This window comes from Lates calcarifer, linkage group LG17 (genome assembly GCF_001640805.2).
Source record: "Lates calcarifer isolate ASB-BC8 linkage group LG17, TLL_Latcal_v3, whole genome shotgun sequence".
In the NCBI taxonomy this organism is placed as follows: domain Eukaryota; kingdom Metazoa; phylum Chordata; class Actinopteri; family Centropomidae; genus Lates; species Lates calcarifer.
In genome coordinates, this window is record NC_066849.1 from 5,017,538 (window position 1) to 5,035,839 (window position 18,302).

Genomic DNA, 18,302 nt, shown 5'->3' on the forward strand with positions numbered 1-18,302 from the left:
TAAAATGCAAAGTGTGATTTTACTTCTCAGACTAATTAAAAACAAAGGCCTTCTATGAGGTAAGTCCTCAAAGTAAAGGTGATCAAAGAAGGAAACGTTTATTTCAGTCTCTATTGTATTACTTTGTCTTGTAACAGGAGGATCTGGATTTTTTTAAATAGCCTTTAAAGTGAATCCTCTTAAGCTTCCTCACTCCACTTCTTAATTACAGAGGGCAGAACACATTTAATCCCTTCTTGATGAATAAGAGCATTAGTCGTGGATAGAGGAGGCTTCTTAGAGGAAATCGAATGAATTGTCATTGAAGCAGTGTAATTAATTAGTTCATATGGGCAGAGGAACAACAGTGTCACAACTAACCAAAATACAACATAGTCAGCTATAAACGGACACCACAGTCCGCCCTAATAATGCGCATGACCAGTGATTTATCTTACTGCTTTCTATTCATTAATGCTAACTTCTAAACCTCATCACCTCATCTGGTGCATTACAAATAGTCAGTGACAGCTGATAATTCTGTACACATCAATAAATAAAGATACTATGTCACAAATACATGTAGCTACCACCCAAAATAATAATCCTGGTTGTTTTATGTGTATTTTGGAGTACAGTAGATTATGTCATATTTTCATAAGATTTATGATTGTTCTTGTGGCAAAGAAGTAAGAGAGCGGAAATTGAATGACATTTGCCTTGCAACTACACAGTTTTGATCTGAAAACAAATGCCACCATGTAACATCCTGGATAAGAAGTTATATGTATTAAGCCTAAGAAAACTCTTATTATGTTTGACAGAGAGCGAACAGAATGTGAACTATTGAATATTGTTTATAAATCACATAAAGTATGTCACAAGATACTGACAAGATACCAAAGAATAAAGGGTACTTTACATTTATCTCACTTTTTTCTAATCTTATGTTTTTCCTGTTCTGATGATCAGTAGATATACATGCTAAAGCCTTTAGCAGTTATTTAAAGTAAACAATCTGTGGCAGAGGGAAAAAAAAAACCTTCTCATTTTGCAAGTGTACATTTGCTTAATTTTATTGAGTTATGATATCTGAATTATTTCTACAAAAGCAAACAGCAAAATTGCTCCATTGCAGGGAAAATGCATCACAAAAGATGGTTTACAAAATATGGGTTTTCTTTGCTCAGTAAAAACAAGGACGAAATGGTCAATCCTCAATGTTGCAAATGTCACTCGTCTTCATCTTCCTGCAAATAATAAAAACAGATGAAAAAAATGTCAGTAATAACCAACAGCCAAAATACATGCTTAGCAATGTCTAACAAAATTACATTACAACTAAACCATCTATTTTAAAAAGTGTTAACACAGTGTGCTTTGAAAGAGCATTAGCACAGAAGCCAGTAAATGTCTGTATATTTTAGTTTCCAGAAGCCATAACTTTGACAAATCTGCATGTATTACTCAAGTATTATATTGTCTTTAATGTATCATGCAACCTGTGATAGTAATGCAGTACCTTGTTAGAGGGTTAGTCCACCTCCATAGGCTCCTCAGTAAAGGGAGGATTAGGAGGTTGGACAATCCTGCAGGAAGAGCAAATCTTTAATGAGTCATTCATAAATTACTGGTGGAGACAGTTCAACACACTCGAAACATCAGCAAATGAAGAAAAGGTCTTTACTGATGTGAAAACACATTTGCTGTATTTAAAAATGTGCAGAATTTAAAAATGTCTGTCAACAAAATTTACATATATGTAGCTCTACAGTTGTTTTACCAGGCCTGAGCAAAGCTGTCCTTGTTCGGTCACAGATGTCACATCAATGTTCTGGTCCTGCAAAGAGCAATAAACACAGAATGTAAACTACATGAAAATGTATGCAATACTTTATTCAATCCCATATTTTGATTTGATTTTATAGTGTCACTACTTACCCATGAATACTGCACTTGCTGAGATGATGTTGATCTGTGGTTATAGTAAAGGTAGTTGATGTGGATATACTTGTGTGAACAACATAACGACACTGTAAGGAAATGGTCAAAAGAGTATTAAGTATTGTGAATAATATAATACTAAATATTACTATTTTCACAGCATTTGGATTACTGTAGATTTTTCTGCCTAGTTAATGCTGCTAATAAGCTCCTGTCAAACAATACACACACACCACTTCAATCGAACTTCACAACTGGAATGACATATCTGTCCTGGCAGCTTCCCTTGACACTTGACACTCCTTTCACATCCTACTCTGTGGCTGCAGTCGAATAGTCAAAAAAAAAAAATCTCCTTTTCTAAACACTGTACCTAGTCCTCGATGGAAAATGTCATGAATTCAAGGAAAGATGTGAAGGAGAATTGATAAGGCCTTTGGAAAAGACGAACTTTGCTGAGACAATCTGACACAGGAAGTAACAACAACAAAATAGGACTGACATCTTAAAAAAATCTAGAGAAAGTTGAGCCAGTAAAATAGCAAGAAGCCAGAGTAAATTATATATTATATGTTATCATTTATTTATGTTACATGTTATCATTATTATTAAATGAATTGGATCGATTTGAAATTCAAGGATTTCCAATAAGTTTTGATTGTGACAGAAGCATAAAGTACGTGCCCTGTCGTTTCTACATTAGGTCGGCCATGCTGAAACTATAATGGTGTCTATCGCTTTAAATCTGCTATGAATTATGGGATTGGCATTATGGCGGCCCTCTCCCGCCAAGCATGGTCCTGTGCTCAGCTATGCTAAGCCTTAGCCTTAGAGTTCACAGTAACCGAGCCCTCTGTAAATACCTAAATACTCCCACACTGACAGATCATCGTTATTTAATTTACGTTTTGAGCCATTTTTGCAAGTTGTTTTTATAATTCAGCTCATCAGCGGCGGCCTGTATCCCAACCCTCTTCTTCCCTTCCTTGTGATTCTGTCTAGTCTATCTCTGAGCCCTGAAACCAGTCCATAGCACCTCATCTTGCTGTCTCCCCGTGTCCCTTAATCGTTGTCATTGTTACCCTCTCCCTGCTTTGCTTCCAGCTCCAGCTTTGACCGTCTAACCAACCATCCAGCACCCGCCATGCTGGTCTCAGACCTTATCCATACTGCCGCTTTCAACAACTTTCCTACGACTTGGTTCACTAGTACCAAAGGAGCCACTTAATGCTGCAATACTTTGACACCTTTAACCTCAAACAGTTTTATGTTATTTTTGTTTAACATAGCTACTTACGTCAACAGCTGTTAAATTTGTTGCCATTTTTCACAAGCTTGAGCAATGTAAAATACTCGCGTGTGATAGCCAGTTTATGAAGCAGCGGAAGACACGAAACAAGCAAACCGGAAGCTCGATGTCCATGCCCTATTCAGTCAGAACACTTCAGAATAAAGCTTAATAGCCCAAAACTGGTTGGTCAATGGCACCAACAGTAAACCACAGTTTACTGTTGGTGCCATTGACTGTAAATTAAGATAGTGGCGACCTGTTGCATCCAGTCTGATTCCGAATGTTGGTGTCACAGTTTATAGTTACAGTGTATAGTCCTATTATAATTCCTGGCTTCTGGAGCAGGAAATGGTAACAAACACGTCAATCTCCATTTATAACTCTTGATATTTTCAGAGTTTTCCTGGCTGGACACCAGAGATAAACACTGGTTTTTAATAATTTCTAAGTCTTTTTTAACTTATCTACAGTACAACATTACTCTTGAACTTGCAGGGCCTGATTCCAGCAGTTTAAGCCGCTGACTATCACTCAGTTAGAGGAAGATCGTTGAAGCTGTTTTAAGCTAAAATAGTTATATACTGTTACTTTGATTCTCAAAAACTCACCTGTTTTCTCACTGCTTTTCCAAAACTCCAAAGTCCAAAAATGTAATAAAATAGGTTTTTCCATTCATGGGTGTCCAACTTGAGAGAAACATCCTTTCTGAGGAAAAAGACTCAACACTTAACAATTAATTAATTTTAACTAATATTAAACCCTGTGAGTTTGGAGTGAGCTTTCTGTGTCAGTTCCTCCATGTAGCCTCTCTGAACAATGAAAAACACTGCTGTAGACTCAGCCTCAGATGATTTGTTAAACTTTTGCATATAGGAAAGTTTTGACCTGTCCTTCCTCATGCAAAAACAGGAAGTGCTAACATGCTAACTTGCTTCCTTGTTTTAGGCCTAAAAGCACAGATGTGGCTAATTATCAGCTTGTAACTCAAGTTCAAGTCAAATATATCGACAATTAGTCAGCCTTATTGAAGGGGGCGCTATTGCTGCAGAAAGATAAATAAAACAAAAAACAAAAACAACACTAACACACACACTATACAATACAATACAGCTTATACAAAAGTGCCGCCCCACATTCATCACACCACCTGAATAGTGCTAGTGCTCCCTTCAGGGAGGGAGGTTTTTGTCCCCACCCCTTACAGCAAGAAGCCTTCCCATCCTCCAGGTGGCCCCACGCACAGATGACATCAGCACTTCGGTCCTGCTCCTTTCAGGTGTTAGTACTTGCATACTTTTTAAATCATGATGGTGAATTGAGTTCAAATATGTGCCTGTGATTTAGTGCACATGTACCCATTTGACTTAGAACTAATAATATTAATGATGGCTCCAGAGGTTAACCAGTAAGTCCTGTTATTTCAGTCCAGTGGGCCAACTGACTGTTAGCATGCCTGCTAGCTTTATTTTCCCTCTTCAAAGGAGAAAATTGACTGATTAGCACTAGCCCTGCCATTTGCCAGATCACACTCGTTGCCCCACATATTTCAAGGATGAGCAAATGTCAGTTTGTTGTGTGACCGCATTACTCTTATGTTTGACTGAAGTTAAATTATCTGCTGTGTAAAAGGTTGTCTGTACATTAGTGAGTCTCTCTTTAGCAGATTGTTTTTGATTGAATGAAGCAAGAACCGTTTGTGACTGGAAGGAAATCCATCATAGCTTTTTGTGAAATCAAACAGCAGCAGGCACAGTGGTAGTAGTTGTAAATCATCTTTGGATAACTTGCAAATGTTGGCAGAGTCAATACAGTATCATTTCCATGACTCTCCCAAGTCACACTTACTGTGTATATACTGGTCTCCATTGTTTACGGTGCCATTGGTAGAGGCTGATTTGTTTTCTTGCACAAGCTGTTTATTCAGGCTGGCATGGCCCAAGCGGCATGTGTCATGGTGAGGAAACTGCCCAACTAGCAAGCTGGCATTGTTCTTTTTGGGATTTGTGGTGCATCTGTTCATGTGTGAAGTTTGGCAGGTTGAAATTTAAGGTCCTGCACACCCACACAGGGTTTATCACTTACTCTGGCTGATTAGTCCTCCACTCAGGGTAATGCTAGGTGGAGCAATTCTGGGGATTAAGTGAGGTCACAGTGTACTAACAAGGCTGATGAAGGTGCAGGTTCCCATCCTAACAGATGCTTCAAAACTGACTGAATATTGAAAGAGATGTCAATCAAGCACAGTGTACACATGCCCCCCAGACCATGGATGAATTATGAACACTCTAATAAGCTCTAATAATAATAATAATAATAATACATCCATGCTCCAGACAGAAGATGAGGTCTAATCAGGGAAAATAAGTGCAGCCCATCACTGATGGGTGCAGTTGGAACAACTGGGGGGTGGGGGTGGGGGGTTACATTATGGTGACATCACAGGTTCAAATTATCAACTCTGTCATGACGTTCACATCTCAGTGGATCAATATATCTGAGCTCTCAGTACCCTCACTGATGAACAGGAAAACAGCACAGAAAAGATTCCAGTCACCACAAGGCCTTGCAGTAGCTCTCTAATTCCCAGAGTTGGGAAAAAAACAGTCATTTGATTTGAGTCTTTGTTTATTCCTGGAAACAAAGATTGAATATTCAGTGAACTGTCTTCAGGGAGGCGTCTGGATCAGTGACCACAATAAACATGCTCCTAACTCTCAGTGATTGTGGCCAAACTGAACACCAGATAAGTGGCCTGCAGACCTGCTGGATTAACTCCAGCTCCAACAAAATGTCAGCATTTATGCAAAAGAGCAAAGCAAACAAGGCAGTAGGAGCCATGATGCTTTGTTTTATGCAGGCTTTATACAGGAGTACAGAGATAGGCAGTCTGTATAACAAGACTCTGCAGCTGTGGGATATTTGAATTTAATAGGAACAACATCCTCAAGGATCGGAAGTTAGTGACAGTCAAAATAAATACTATAGTTTAATTTTTTAAGGCATAATCATTCCTAAAAATGTAGAAATAATACACATTTGATGCTCTTGTGAGTTTTTATTGTACCAAATTTGGCACAAAATTGAGTCAAAATAAACTACAGTGCCCATGTTCACTGGAATGACTGTAACCCAGAAACTGTAACCCAGTGCAGAGCTGTGGCCTACTGGCAACTCTTTACAGAGAAACAGGGGAATAAGATGTATCACAATGCCTTCTGTTAATAATCACTGCCACTGTCACTGTCACATGGGGATTACTAAGATGAATCCTGATAACATAGGAAACAGAGGTAGTCCAAGTAGAATGAAGAAAGTGGACCACCAAAAGATAAAATATAGCAAGTATTCCAAGTCTATGAATAGTGAAAATACAAGCTTGATAGACACTGTGTCACAATATAGGATGCATCTCCATTAAGAAATTAAGAAAGGGTTGATTTTAGCACAAAGGTTTTCAAACTGTGAGGCACACGTGGCAGTGCAGCCACAAGAGAGTTGAAGGGAGGGTTCAGTGGGAGAGACATGAGCTGCATTTAGTGTCAAAACTGTACTTCGCCTCTGTCAAGTTATCTATAATAAAAAGAATTTGAAAAAAATTAAATCATAGCTAAAATGCAGTTTACAGCTTCAGAACTTGTCTGTAAATCATAATTTTTTATTAAACATAATCAAAGAAATCCAGTAAAAGTTGTCAGTACATCCTGTAGTTTACTGTAGTCTTACTGCAGAAGGAGAAATAGCTAGTGTTTGGGCCTGCAGCCATAAATTGCTCTAACTCCTGAAACACGTTAAATACATTAATGATGTATAATGATGTAGAGTTCTCTGAGGGTGGATGTGTCTTTAATTAATTAGCTCATAATTAATGCTGTGATGCAAAGCGTGGCTCTGTAATAGCAAAAAAGTGGACAACACAAACAGATTCCAAATGACTGTAACAAACTGGGGTGTTCCACACTTCAAGCTGTCGTGCTCCCTGGGCTTTTAATGTGAAACAACAGACCTACAGGAGCTACATGCATCGATCTGTGTAGTTGGGATTTTAGCTGGCCCAGAGCCTGACTCATTAAAGAGAACACTCAAGTCAGTTTTACTCTCAGTCGCTGCAAGTAAATAGAGTAAGAGTAGAGCTGTGGATGTGGCAGGAGAACAACAGAGCAACTTCAGAGGAAACGCTGTAAAATACCACAAAAGAAGAAATCCACCATGTTCCTATAGATGCTCTACCACCAATGAGTTATTTTATCATAGCGTTCCAGTTTAGTTTTGTTGAGTGTTCAATGAACTCTGTGTCCCCTGCTTCACATTTAGTGATTTTCAACATTTTAGGTTGTTGAGAGCACCCAAAGTTCGAGTGGAAAAGTGTAGGTGGACAGAGCAATAATGATGGTGTCAGCAAAGTACAAGGCAAGATAACAGCAGATTTTTCTCCCATCAAACAGAGTAGAAGGTGAGAGTCACAGCCCTTAATCAAAACACAGCAGGCTTTAGTGTTTGAGTTAAACCTAAGCAATACTGTTTTTGATAAATTGCTGAAAAGTGTTCAGCTATTAAGCAAATACCCACTTCTTTTAAACTCAATCACCCCGGTTTGAGAACCAGGCTTCCTGTTAGAAATGTGAAACCTAACATGAGAATAATGTTTTCAGACTTCAGACAGCTGTTCTGAAACCACAGAAGATTATACAGCTGTTTTCACAGGCTGAGTATAAATGGTGACAAAATCAGACTGAGCCCAGTGAAATCCAGAAACATCACAAACTTTATTCACGTTGATCTCGGTCTGAATGTTCTGAGAGTTTCACCTTTGATCACAGATGATGTTCAGGTTGTCGGTCTGCACAATAAATACAGGTAAGAGTTTTAACTGAACAAGGTACAAAGTTGTTGTTCATTCCACGTAAGAATATTTACATGATTAAGGTTCTTCTACATTACAGTTCAGTGAGCTAAATCATTGAGTTTAGATAAGATCACAGTGTACACAGTAAAATATGTCGTACACAATTGTTTAGATAACAGTCTACACCTGTTTTACTTAATCATTCTGTAATTTTCAGATTTAATTGATGCTGCTCTTGTTTTTCAGACTCAGTTTCAGAGAATTGGAAATCCAACAAAGACATATTAGACATAAATGGTTATAAAATCCCTTTCACTGGGTCTTGTGACATAAGTTTGGTAAACCATGGGTGAAATGTTGGCGTAAAACAATCATGATCAGTATTCTAAAAGTCTCTAAAAGGAAATCAGTAAAATACAAGTCTAGAGAAATTATTTGCTTTTGTAAACAGACCACATGGATTTCAAAAAGAAATGGCCAGTCTGACATTAGAGGCGACTGGACTGGAATCACTTACACCAGTTACACCCATTGAGGCAGTAGCACCATGTACAGCATTGTAGAGTGGGGGCATTTTTTCAGTAAAGACACATTTTTGGTCAAAGCTCCTGTAACTCTGGTCCCTGATGGTTTGCACTTAACTCAAAGACACTTCTCCATATAATATGGTGACAGCGCTTCAAATAGTGCCTGTAATCTGATCAGTTAATCAGGCTTCACGTCACATTACAGTGAGCAGAAACTCTAAATGCTTGGAGTGGAGTGGTCACACGCACACATGTGCACACACACAAATACACACACACAGTCTCTTTGGCTCTGTACAACAGATGAGAATTACATGTTCCATCCGAGTCCGATGTGTGTGGCCAGCAGGTAACACATGGCGATCATACACGTCATTATCATCATAGGGAATCCTAACCTGTGAGAAGAACCAGAAGAACACAAAACAGGATAGGTGTATATGGTCTACAGAGGATCATGGTTGCCAGATGATGAATCCTAATGACAAACTAATGACCTTTCATCAAATGCCACCACAAGTCAGCACATTAGCTGTAATTTTAATGTAATGCTAATATTAACATCTTAATTGTACACTGAACATGCTAATATGCTTAAATGTCACATGTTAAATGCAAGGTTGCCAACTCTGGGTACCTGGCTGGAGTGAGATTTTGATGCCAGGGGCTTAATCACATGTATGCACACTAAAACAGAGGCACATATTTGTACTTAATTCACCATCATGGTTTAAAAAAGTATGCAGGTGCTAACACTTGAAAGGAGCAGGACCTTAGGTCTAAGATTTAAGGATATAGCCTGACTACACCACCCCAGGACTTCCACTTAGGCAAATACTCACAATTTTGCATTAATAGACAAACACTGACCCAATACACAGGGCACAGAGTTCCATTCACACACTGTCTCTCTCTGGTCTATAGGGAGAGATATAGATATTTATTTAGCTGATTGAACACAAGCGTGGACATTGACTTAACATATTACATACAAATCATAACAAATTACAACCTTGGAATCAAAATGTGGATGTAAGTGTGGTAAACAGCAATTTTTACCAATAAAGGTTACAATAAAAAAAAAACAGCTGGCTAGTAATTTTGGCTACTTGCGAAATCTTTGGTGGATGGTATTGTTAGCTAGTGAAGTTACCTGTGATAGTCTCATTTCTTAAAACTGCACTTGTGTTTCATCTTCTCCATTTTCCCTGATTCTCATTCCTGCTGCCTCTGTCCCTGTCTTCCTCTGAACTGATTTCTAATATCAGTCCCTCATCTCTGCTGTAAAACTGCTATATTGTTGCCATCCTGGTGGTTGTGTATGTTGTAGCTTGTTCACCAACATTATCTTTACTGAACATCAGATTTTTTAAAGGTGTTGTATACTTTTACATTTAATTCTGTACAATATAAAAAATCAACTAACACAAACTTGAAACTAGATAAACTTAGCTAATGCAGAGTGAACTATGTACTATGTTTGCTTTAGTTGTCACTGTTATGTGGTTATAGACTGCAGGCTTTTACAAAGACACAAATCTACAAGGCATGTTAAGTAACATAACCTTGACAGCAGAGTGTTTACTGTGAAGAATGCCTAACTCTGGCATGTTTCAGGTCTCATGCCAGTATGTATGGTACAATCGTCTGAAAAATCATTAAATCTCTCAAAAGTCAAAAAATATGTAATTCCAGATCTGTTTGACTACATTTCTACATCAGACAAATGGAGCTAGCTGCCTGGAGCAACTTGTCCTCGATGCTGGTCATGAATAAATGTTTAATAAGACACTTCCATCCACAGTAATTACCAAGCAATCAATGTATAATAAAGATTGGGGGTGAGCAGATCAACTATAATGATACAACCTTACAACCTGACTGCTACAAACTACAAATATCAAAATACAGATAGATTCATCATTTTGTCTCTTACATGTAGCCAGGGAACTGATCACAGATTATTTATAATTCTTATATTTTGTTCATATACTTTCTGTGGATCATAATTCTTGTGTAAATTTTGATGGTATCATGGATTAAACTTTAGCACCTAAAGTGTAAGTAAAGATTTACTGTTGTAAATAAAGATTCTCTCATTTCCTTAAATAGACAACTTGTTAATGACACTCCAGAATAAACAAGTGTAACAGCAATCAATGCTGAATCAATTAGTTGTCTGCATACAGCTGATCTGACATTTATAAACAATTGTCTTCTATGCCATTGTCTTTTTCAGACGCTAGTTTTCTGGTTTGAGATCAATGGACCAGAAGCAAATTACAATATGTGGAAAATAAATCGTAATTTTAGAAAACAGGTGTCTTTATGATGGATGTTTTATATGGTACACTTTGAACAGATCTTGTGCCTAATTTCATGTTTCATAGAGCTATTGCAAAAGTTCAGTAAGACCTTTCCTCTCATATTTCCTCTTATTCTTTTACTTTCATAATTCTAAAGCCCATTTCTCTTTGTTGCACAAATTTTGTTGATTTTATTCATGTTTAGACCTGTTTCAATCTTTAGCAGTCACAAATAGTCACTTTCTTCATATGAACAAACATTCTTATGACACGCTATTTGCTACTCTGAGACAAGCCAAAAAAGATGTTAAAACAGGCATGCAATTTATTTGCCAAATTAAATCACATTATGTTTTCAAAAGTATTTGAAAAGCCCTGAGGTGCAAACAAGTTGGGCACCTATAACAAAGTAAAGTTTGTGTAGCCTAAGTGATATTTGTGATATTTCCTCAGGCAGGCAGTTATAACTCATTCTAAATACAGGGAGTTAGATGATCACTGCCACTAAAGTATCAGCAACCATGTAAAATTAAGTAGACTGCAGGCCAGACTGCTTTCTCAGTTTTCATCCAAATGTGTACTTAGATGACTCCAGAACTGCAGATGGTTTGTCATTTGGATGTGTACCATGTCCTATATGGACACATGGCTGCTCTGAGGGCCAGAGATCTGTTTGCCCCCAGTCTGTGACACAGATCATTTTAACAAGATGAAGACAGAAAAAGGAAAATACATGTATATTTTGTGCGCCAGCAACACTGTCAAAGCAACAAAGGACTAATTAAAACTATAGCAGCCCTGCTGAAAAATGAAGAGCACCCATATCATTAAAATATCATTCAGAGCAGATGTTCCCTACCAGTGTAATGGTACACTGTGAGATGTGAGGTTGGGGCAGTGATAGACTCAATAAATAAGTAAGCACCAAATAAACCAGAAAATACCTACTGCTGCTATACCTCACACTGATGATGATTCACATCACTGTTTATTAGCTGTGCAAATATTCTTATTGAGATTAATGGCAAATGATAAGAGCCAGTTATTTCTAATGCATGGTCAATTATTATGATGATGAAGCATGATTACAATAGGATGAGTGTAATGGGCTGTTTGTCTGGCCATTGGCCAGCAACAAAAAGAAACACAACTTTATATTCCATTTGATCTAAATGTGGTTTTACCAGCAGACATAGCTCCTGTTTTTTCAGTGAGACAGACCCATTAGGCTGATGTGTATTTCATTAAAATAACCACTGCAGCACATACACAGGTCAGACAGAGCCTCACAGATGATTATGTGAAATGGCAAGGTTAAGTGTGCAAGCTTGATTTTTAGAGAAATGCAAAAGGTTACATGTCTCTTTCTTGTGTGTGTTTTCTGTTTACCTGATTCCTTCTCAGAGTATCTCAAGGCCTGAGATGACTGTTTTGGTTCAGTTAGCACTGATGTTCAGTATTTGATGGGCAGTGAGTCATGGGTGCCCTTTTGTTTTGTTTCCTCTTTCCTATATGAGCTTGCCTTTTATGGAAATCTGTAAGTATTTCTGGGGGTAAATCAGATTATTTATATGATATGTTGGCATTAATTAACATTATCAGGTGGCAACATACAATACTGTAGCTTGACTTGGGGTCTTCCATCTATAATAAGCCCAACTGATGGAAAGTATAACATGCATAGTCCTAGTACTGCTCTTAAAAGGAATAATAATTCAAGCCATATGTGTTAATGTGGACATTATACAACTGATAAATGTGACTATTTGGAAAGACATCCATAGATAGTTTCTGAGTTATAACCCATGGTAGAATATGACCAATGCAAAATGAAATATATTTGCATTGGTAAAATAAAAACTATTACCCAATTTAATATTTTGCTGTAAATTTAGTGCAGTACTCAAACTACGAATTGTTGTTATCCTTTGCCAAACTGCATCATAAACAAGAACCATCTAATCAATTATCAATACCAGAAATGAAAAAACAACAACAACAAAGAACAGTGGATTTGGTAAAGGCTTTGCCACACACAAACGAACACACAAATCCTCAGCAGTACAGAAAATGGTCTATACCTAAAGATAAGGACTACAGTATAATCCTTTAAAAAGCTATTCATGTGCATTCTGTGCTTCCTTTAAGAGAAAGATGGAAACCGTTACCAGCTCTTGACCTTTTCTATATGTTCTCTCTCTTTTATAGAAGGTCTTTTGAATCAGGAGCACCTTTGTAAGTTTACCTTCCACAGTGATCTATTCATCGAATCCTGCACTGAAGAAGCAGAGAAAAGCATACAAGAAGTCCAGAGGACCTTAAAGAATAAATGGTTTATGTGTGTGGGTGCTGTCTGATAATTATGTGTTAATGTATTACTCTTTATTGCTACAACTATTTCTTCATTCAGATTAATAAAATTATGCAGTTTCAATTTAGTATGCATGTGGAAATGTCAAATTAGTACTTGAGCCAAGGATTAATGAGGCTAGTCAAGCACTTAAGCTCATTAATAATGATTTCATTGTGGCGTGGTGCTGCATTTAAATTGTAACAGAGTCAAACTTTTTCAATAGGTCAGAGTGATTATCATTTTTATTTACACATCAAAGGTTTAATGAGGGGTTGAATCATTAGGAAACCCTCCAACAATCAAACTGTTAAGTGACAGGTAAAGGTAGACATGTCAGTAGGCTAAACAAAGACTGAACCTGACCATTCACTTTGTTTGTTTTTATTGGCATGTCCTGTGATCACAAAACCTCCTCTTAACATACCACATACTGAAATGGATGAATTTACAAAAGTGTTTAAAAGAAAAGTCTGACATTTTGGGAAACATGTTTATTTGCTCTCTTCTCAAGAGATAGATAAGAAGATCAACAATACTCCCATGTCTGTGTGCTGAATATGAAGCTACCACAAGCAGCAGGTTAGCTAGGCTTAATAGTGAGAATGGAAGCAAACTTAGCACAAACTCTGTCACTGATTCTCCCAAGGAGTCCCCCAAGGTTCAGTACTTGGTCATCTTCTGTTTATCTCCTTCTGGTTAATATTATCCATTGTTATGGTGTCCATCTCTACTGCTACGCTGATGATGTCCAGTTCTACAAATGTAGCCTGTGAATATTCTCATTCATCGAGGTCATAGTTATCTCAAGGAAATTGGTCCATCTGTTGGACCAATCTCAGCCTGGTCAGATGGGAGCATGAACTGATGAAGCCTCTTGGATGAGAGGTGAAACGTCTTCCTAGACAATAATTAAGTCCAGTTGCGTTCGATTGAAATTTCCTTGAGATTCTACAAATGTACTAAATCCATCACGACTGCAACTCTGTCCACCCTGACCAACTTCCCTTCTTCCCATCATGGATGCAAGTGTGACATATGTGATGTGATCATCACGGTCCCAAAGCCCTCATCTAATATCCACAACCTCTGAGTAAACTTCTCAAGAAACCCCTCATTTGAAAACAACATTTCCAGTGGCTCCCTGCACCATAATGGATTGGTTTGTTTGGTATTAACTTGTAAGATACAGCTGATAACATCAGACTACACTTGCCAGCAGTCTGACATAGAAGGAAAATGTGGGGCTTTTCCACTCTTTTCTCCACATGCTATTGAAGTCTGATTGTAGAAATAGTCAGAAATTATCAAAGAATGGAAGAAAATCCTTTTACTTTTTTTTTTTTTTTTTTTTTTTTTTTTTTTTTAGATAGCAAACAACCCACAGCCACATCAGTTTCTGGCTTTGATTATTAGACCTGTAGTCTGTTTTGCTAAGTGATGCTACTGAAAAGCAAACATCAGACCACTAAACCACACCACTCATCCTCAGACTAAAGAACAAATACTATAAACACTCCAGAGCTTGATAGTAATACAGCATTCAGCAGTGTAGAGGAGGGTCACAACAGCTCAGTGGTGTGTATATTGAGCTTAACTGAACTTTTTCTGCCAATGTAAAATATAATGGCCTTTATATTATGCTCTAAATACATATAAAAAATGTTGTTGTTTTTTTTAAAGGCAAGGGGGATGGATTATGGGATCAAAGGCCTTTAAATAGCTCATTAACATGAGACAAGTATGATAGTGAATGTCCACTTAAGATGGATGGGGTGAGGAATTTCTAAACTGTTATCATAGTCAGAAAAGCTAAGGTCACCTCTATATGAATGAATCTCATTCTGCTGAGGTACACCCATTTCCCCATCACAGGCACAGCATGAGGGGACAGAGGACAGATGAAGAAGCTTCCACAATACAGCATAGAAAGGGAAAAAGGTTCACCTTGTCTAAAAACTCCCATCATGCCTTGTGATCTCACACATTGATTTAATTGCATATGATGGGAGCTCTTTGAGAGCCCTGATGCAATCTTGAAGACCCTTTTTAGATAAACCCAAGGGACACGCTTCTCTGACTGTGGAGGCTGTATGCCTCACACAGGACACCACTGCTCCCCATGACAGTGCTTGACCTGTGCTATTCAATAAGCAGGAAAGATTGTAAAATGCCCATGTGTAGTTTTTAGGCTGTAGAGTGTATACTAGTACATGTACTTTCAAAAAATTGATTTTTAGCTTTGTGTAAACTTTTGTCTCTGATTACAGTGCATGTTAGATTTCTTGCAAATGACAACAGCACACCTGTAGACTATAGTGTGGGGGATCATTGTTCCCAGCACGAGTTCCCTGTGCAGATGCAGAGAGCTGTATGAATGGGAATATTATTTTGTCACAGTGTGTGATAAAAGGAGACAGCACAGGATAAGAAACTGAACACTGGTTGGTACTCTTACCAAAGTAAAGCATCTCGGTATTTCACATGTTAGCCCAAGTTCCAATATGTTTATTATGTTGTATGTTTTATTTTATATTGTATAAAGGGTATTTTATTGTAACTAATTCTTTGTACTTTTATTTGCCAGACTTTTTGAACTCAAATACTGGATTGTTTTAATTTGTTTTGTTTTCACATGTAAATGGACTTATATAGCGCTTTTCTAGTCTTTCCGACCACTCAAAGCGCTTTACACTACAGATCACATTCACCCCATTCACACACATTCATACAGCACATGTTCTATATAATGTGCTATCTAAACACATTCACATACATTCACACACCAATGTGACACACATTGGAGGTAATTTGGGGTTCAGTATCTTGCCCAAGGATACTTTGGCATGCAGAATCGAACCACCGACCTTCTGATTGGTGGGCGACTGCTCTGCTCTACCTCCTGAGCCACAGCCGTCCCATGTAAAACAATGTTGTCTGAAAGTTGCTATGTAATTAAAGTTCAATCAAACATCACTGTGAAAATGCCCATCAAGACACTAAACTATAACACTGGATATTGTTCATACTGAACATGTGACCACTAACTAACTAACTAATACCATGTCAAGCTGGACAAGTATAGTGCATATACAAGAAGTGCTTCTTCCATTCTCCCCAGGTTAATGGATTGAGGAGAGTAGTCTGATCAGGGCCTAAAGACCAACAGGGACCATACCAACTAATTGCTGAGCTATTCAGGGCCTCTTATTTTCCTTTGTGATGGTGTATCAGAAAGGCATTCATGTCCCTGTAGGCTTGTCTGGGCACTGAATTTAACCACCTGATACAGCAGTAGTCAGTCCCAGCTGCCTGGAGTCACAGACAGGCTTCTCTCCCCCTTACCTGTCTCTCTGAACAGCTGTGACCCTTGCCACAGACAGCCAATTACAGGTAGTGTTTCAGAGAGCTGAGAGCAATGATTCTATCCAGTGACTGTAAACACAGCCACAGTGTGAGAGAAGCAGAGCTGACAGGCTGCAACTGTTCTTATCCATCTCTGTGAAATTTTATGCAGATGGGCAACAGATTGAGAAGGTAGCAAGAAACCAACAATGAACAGATAATAGTGAGATTCCATTTCTTAATGCATGAGGTTACCTGCAGTTATTCCTTTCATTCACTAGCCCCAATCTCACTACCTCCTACTGTCCTCTGGTCCTCCTGCTTTAGGAAACCAGGAAAGATGGACCAGATCCTGACCATTTCAGGTATAAATACTGACCAGCCAACCACAAAAAAAACTTAAATCATATAATGTTGTAAGCAAGAACAGAAAATACACTAATGTGTCTTTTATTGGCTACTGATTGACTGATAGATGGCTGCATTCTCCAAAGGTCTAACACAAAAAGACTATATTTATTATATCCAGTGGGGAATGGGAATCTCATAAGTAAAATCAAGTGAGGACATAACACCTCTGTAATTAACAACTCAATGTTGATTAATCTATTTCTGTCACATCCCCTGTCCGCTGCAGGTCATGTTTTCCCCCACCTTTTGTGTCTTGTTCTGTTTTATTGTGAAACCCTAACCTTGTCTCTCATTCCAGACCATTTACTTCCTGTCCTGCTCTCATGCCTGATTACCTGCCCCACCCTAATGGGTTGTGCCTGTGCCCCATTTAAGCTCGCCCTTCCCTCCCTTCTATGCCAGTTCGTCTTGAGTCTTGTACCAGTGTTCCAGCATTGTCTTTGTAGATTGTGATTCCCGGATTTAGACCTCGCCTCTGTTTTATGACCTGCTCTTTGCCTACCGTCTTTTGTACCTCTTCTTGGATTTGTGTTATACCTCTTGTGCCATTAAACCTCTGGCTTACCCCATGTACTGAGTTTGGGAGTCGTGTATTTGGGTCCAACCTGTTGAGAGCTGACAATTTCTGTCTCTTTTTAAATTAGTAATATCTTTTTAATAATTTGATTCTTATTTTTTCACTTATTAGAATATCAGGCAATAGATGCTGATCACAAGTTCCCAGAGCCAAAGGGAACATTTTATGCTGATGAACAAAGAACACATTTTAATGTCATAAAATAGAGCAACCTCAGAAGTGACTAGCATTACTAACTGTAACAATTATTATAACCATGCTGAATGCTAACATCAGCATGCTAACATAATTCACAGTGGCAGTGTTAACATGTTCATGTTTAGCAGGTAGAGTGTTTACCACATTCACCATGTTAGTTTTACATGTTAGGAGGCTAATATTTCCTAATTAGCACTGACCACAAGAAGTTTTGTAACCAACCAAAGCCTGGACAAATGAAATCTTTTACCTGGTAATGGAATGAGATGAACGGTTAAGGGATGAGTATGTGTACCAAATTTCACGATAATACATCAGATAGATATCTGATAGATGGATAGATATTCTGACATTTCACTCAAAACAACAAAGGTCAGCCTCATGATAGAGGTATTAGAGAAGTCAGGGAATCACTAAAGTCATTCAGGATTCATCCTCTGGGGACCATGAATGTCCAAATGAACTAGACTTAATGGCAATCCATCCAACAGTTGTTAAGATATTTCAGTCTGGGCCACAGTGATGGACCAA

The 18,302-nt window shown here is 38.1% G+C and overlaps 1 protein-coding gene and 1 long non-coding RNA gene across 4 annotated transcripts in view; both read right to left on the reverse strand.

Annotated features, from left to right (window-relative positions):
* Positions 1 to 1,028: 1,028 nt before the first annotated feature.
* LOC108878844 (uncharacterized) lies at positions 1,029 to 3,339 on the reverse strand. Of its 2 annotated transcripts, none has more exons than XR_001960262.2 (5): positions 3,221 to 3,339; positions 1,921 to 2,012; positions 1,763 to 1,819; positions 1,502 to 1,568; positions 1,029 to 1,229 (listed from the first exon to the last, which is right to left on the reverse strand). It is a non-coding gene; the product is annotated as an uncharacterized LOC108878844 (long non-coding RNA). The 2 variants fall into 2 exon arrangements; XR_007814912.1 differs by having other exon boundaries at positions 1,736 to 1,819.
* Positions 3,340 to 7,964: 4,625 nt separating this feature from the next.
* Positions 7,965 to 18,302, reverse strand: part of oca2 (oculocutaneous albinism II) — a 49,687-nt gene continuing 39,349 nt past the window's right edge. For both annotated transcript variants that reach the window (XM_018669814.2, XM_051077233.1), the window contains exon 23: positions 7,965 to 8,982. In XM_018669814.2, the coding sequence (XP_018525330.1) occupies positions 8,895 to 8,982 (88 nt within the window). In that variant the 3' untranslated portion in view covers positions 7,965 to 8,894. The remainder of the gene's footprint in view (positions 8,983 to 18,302) is intronic.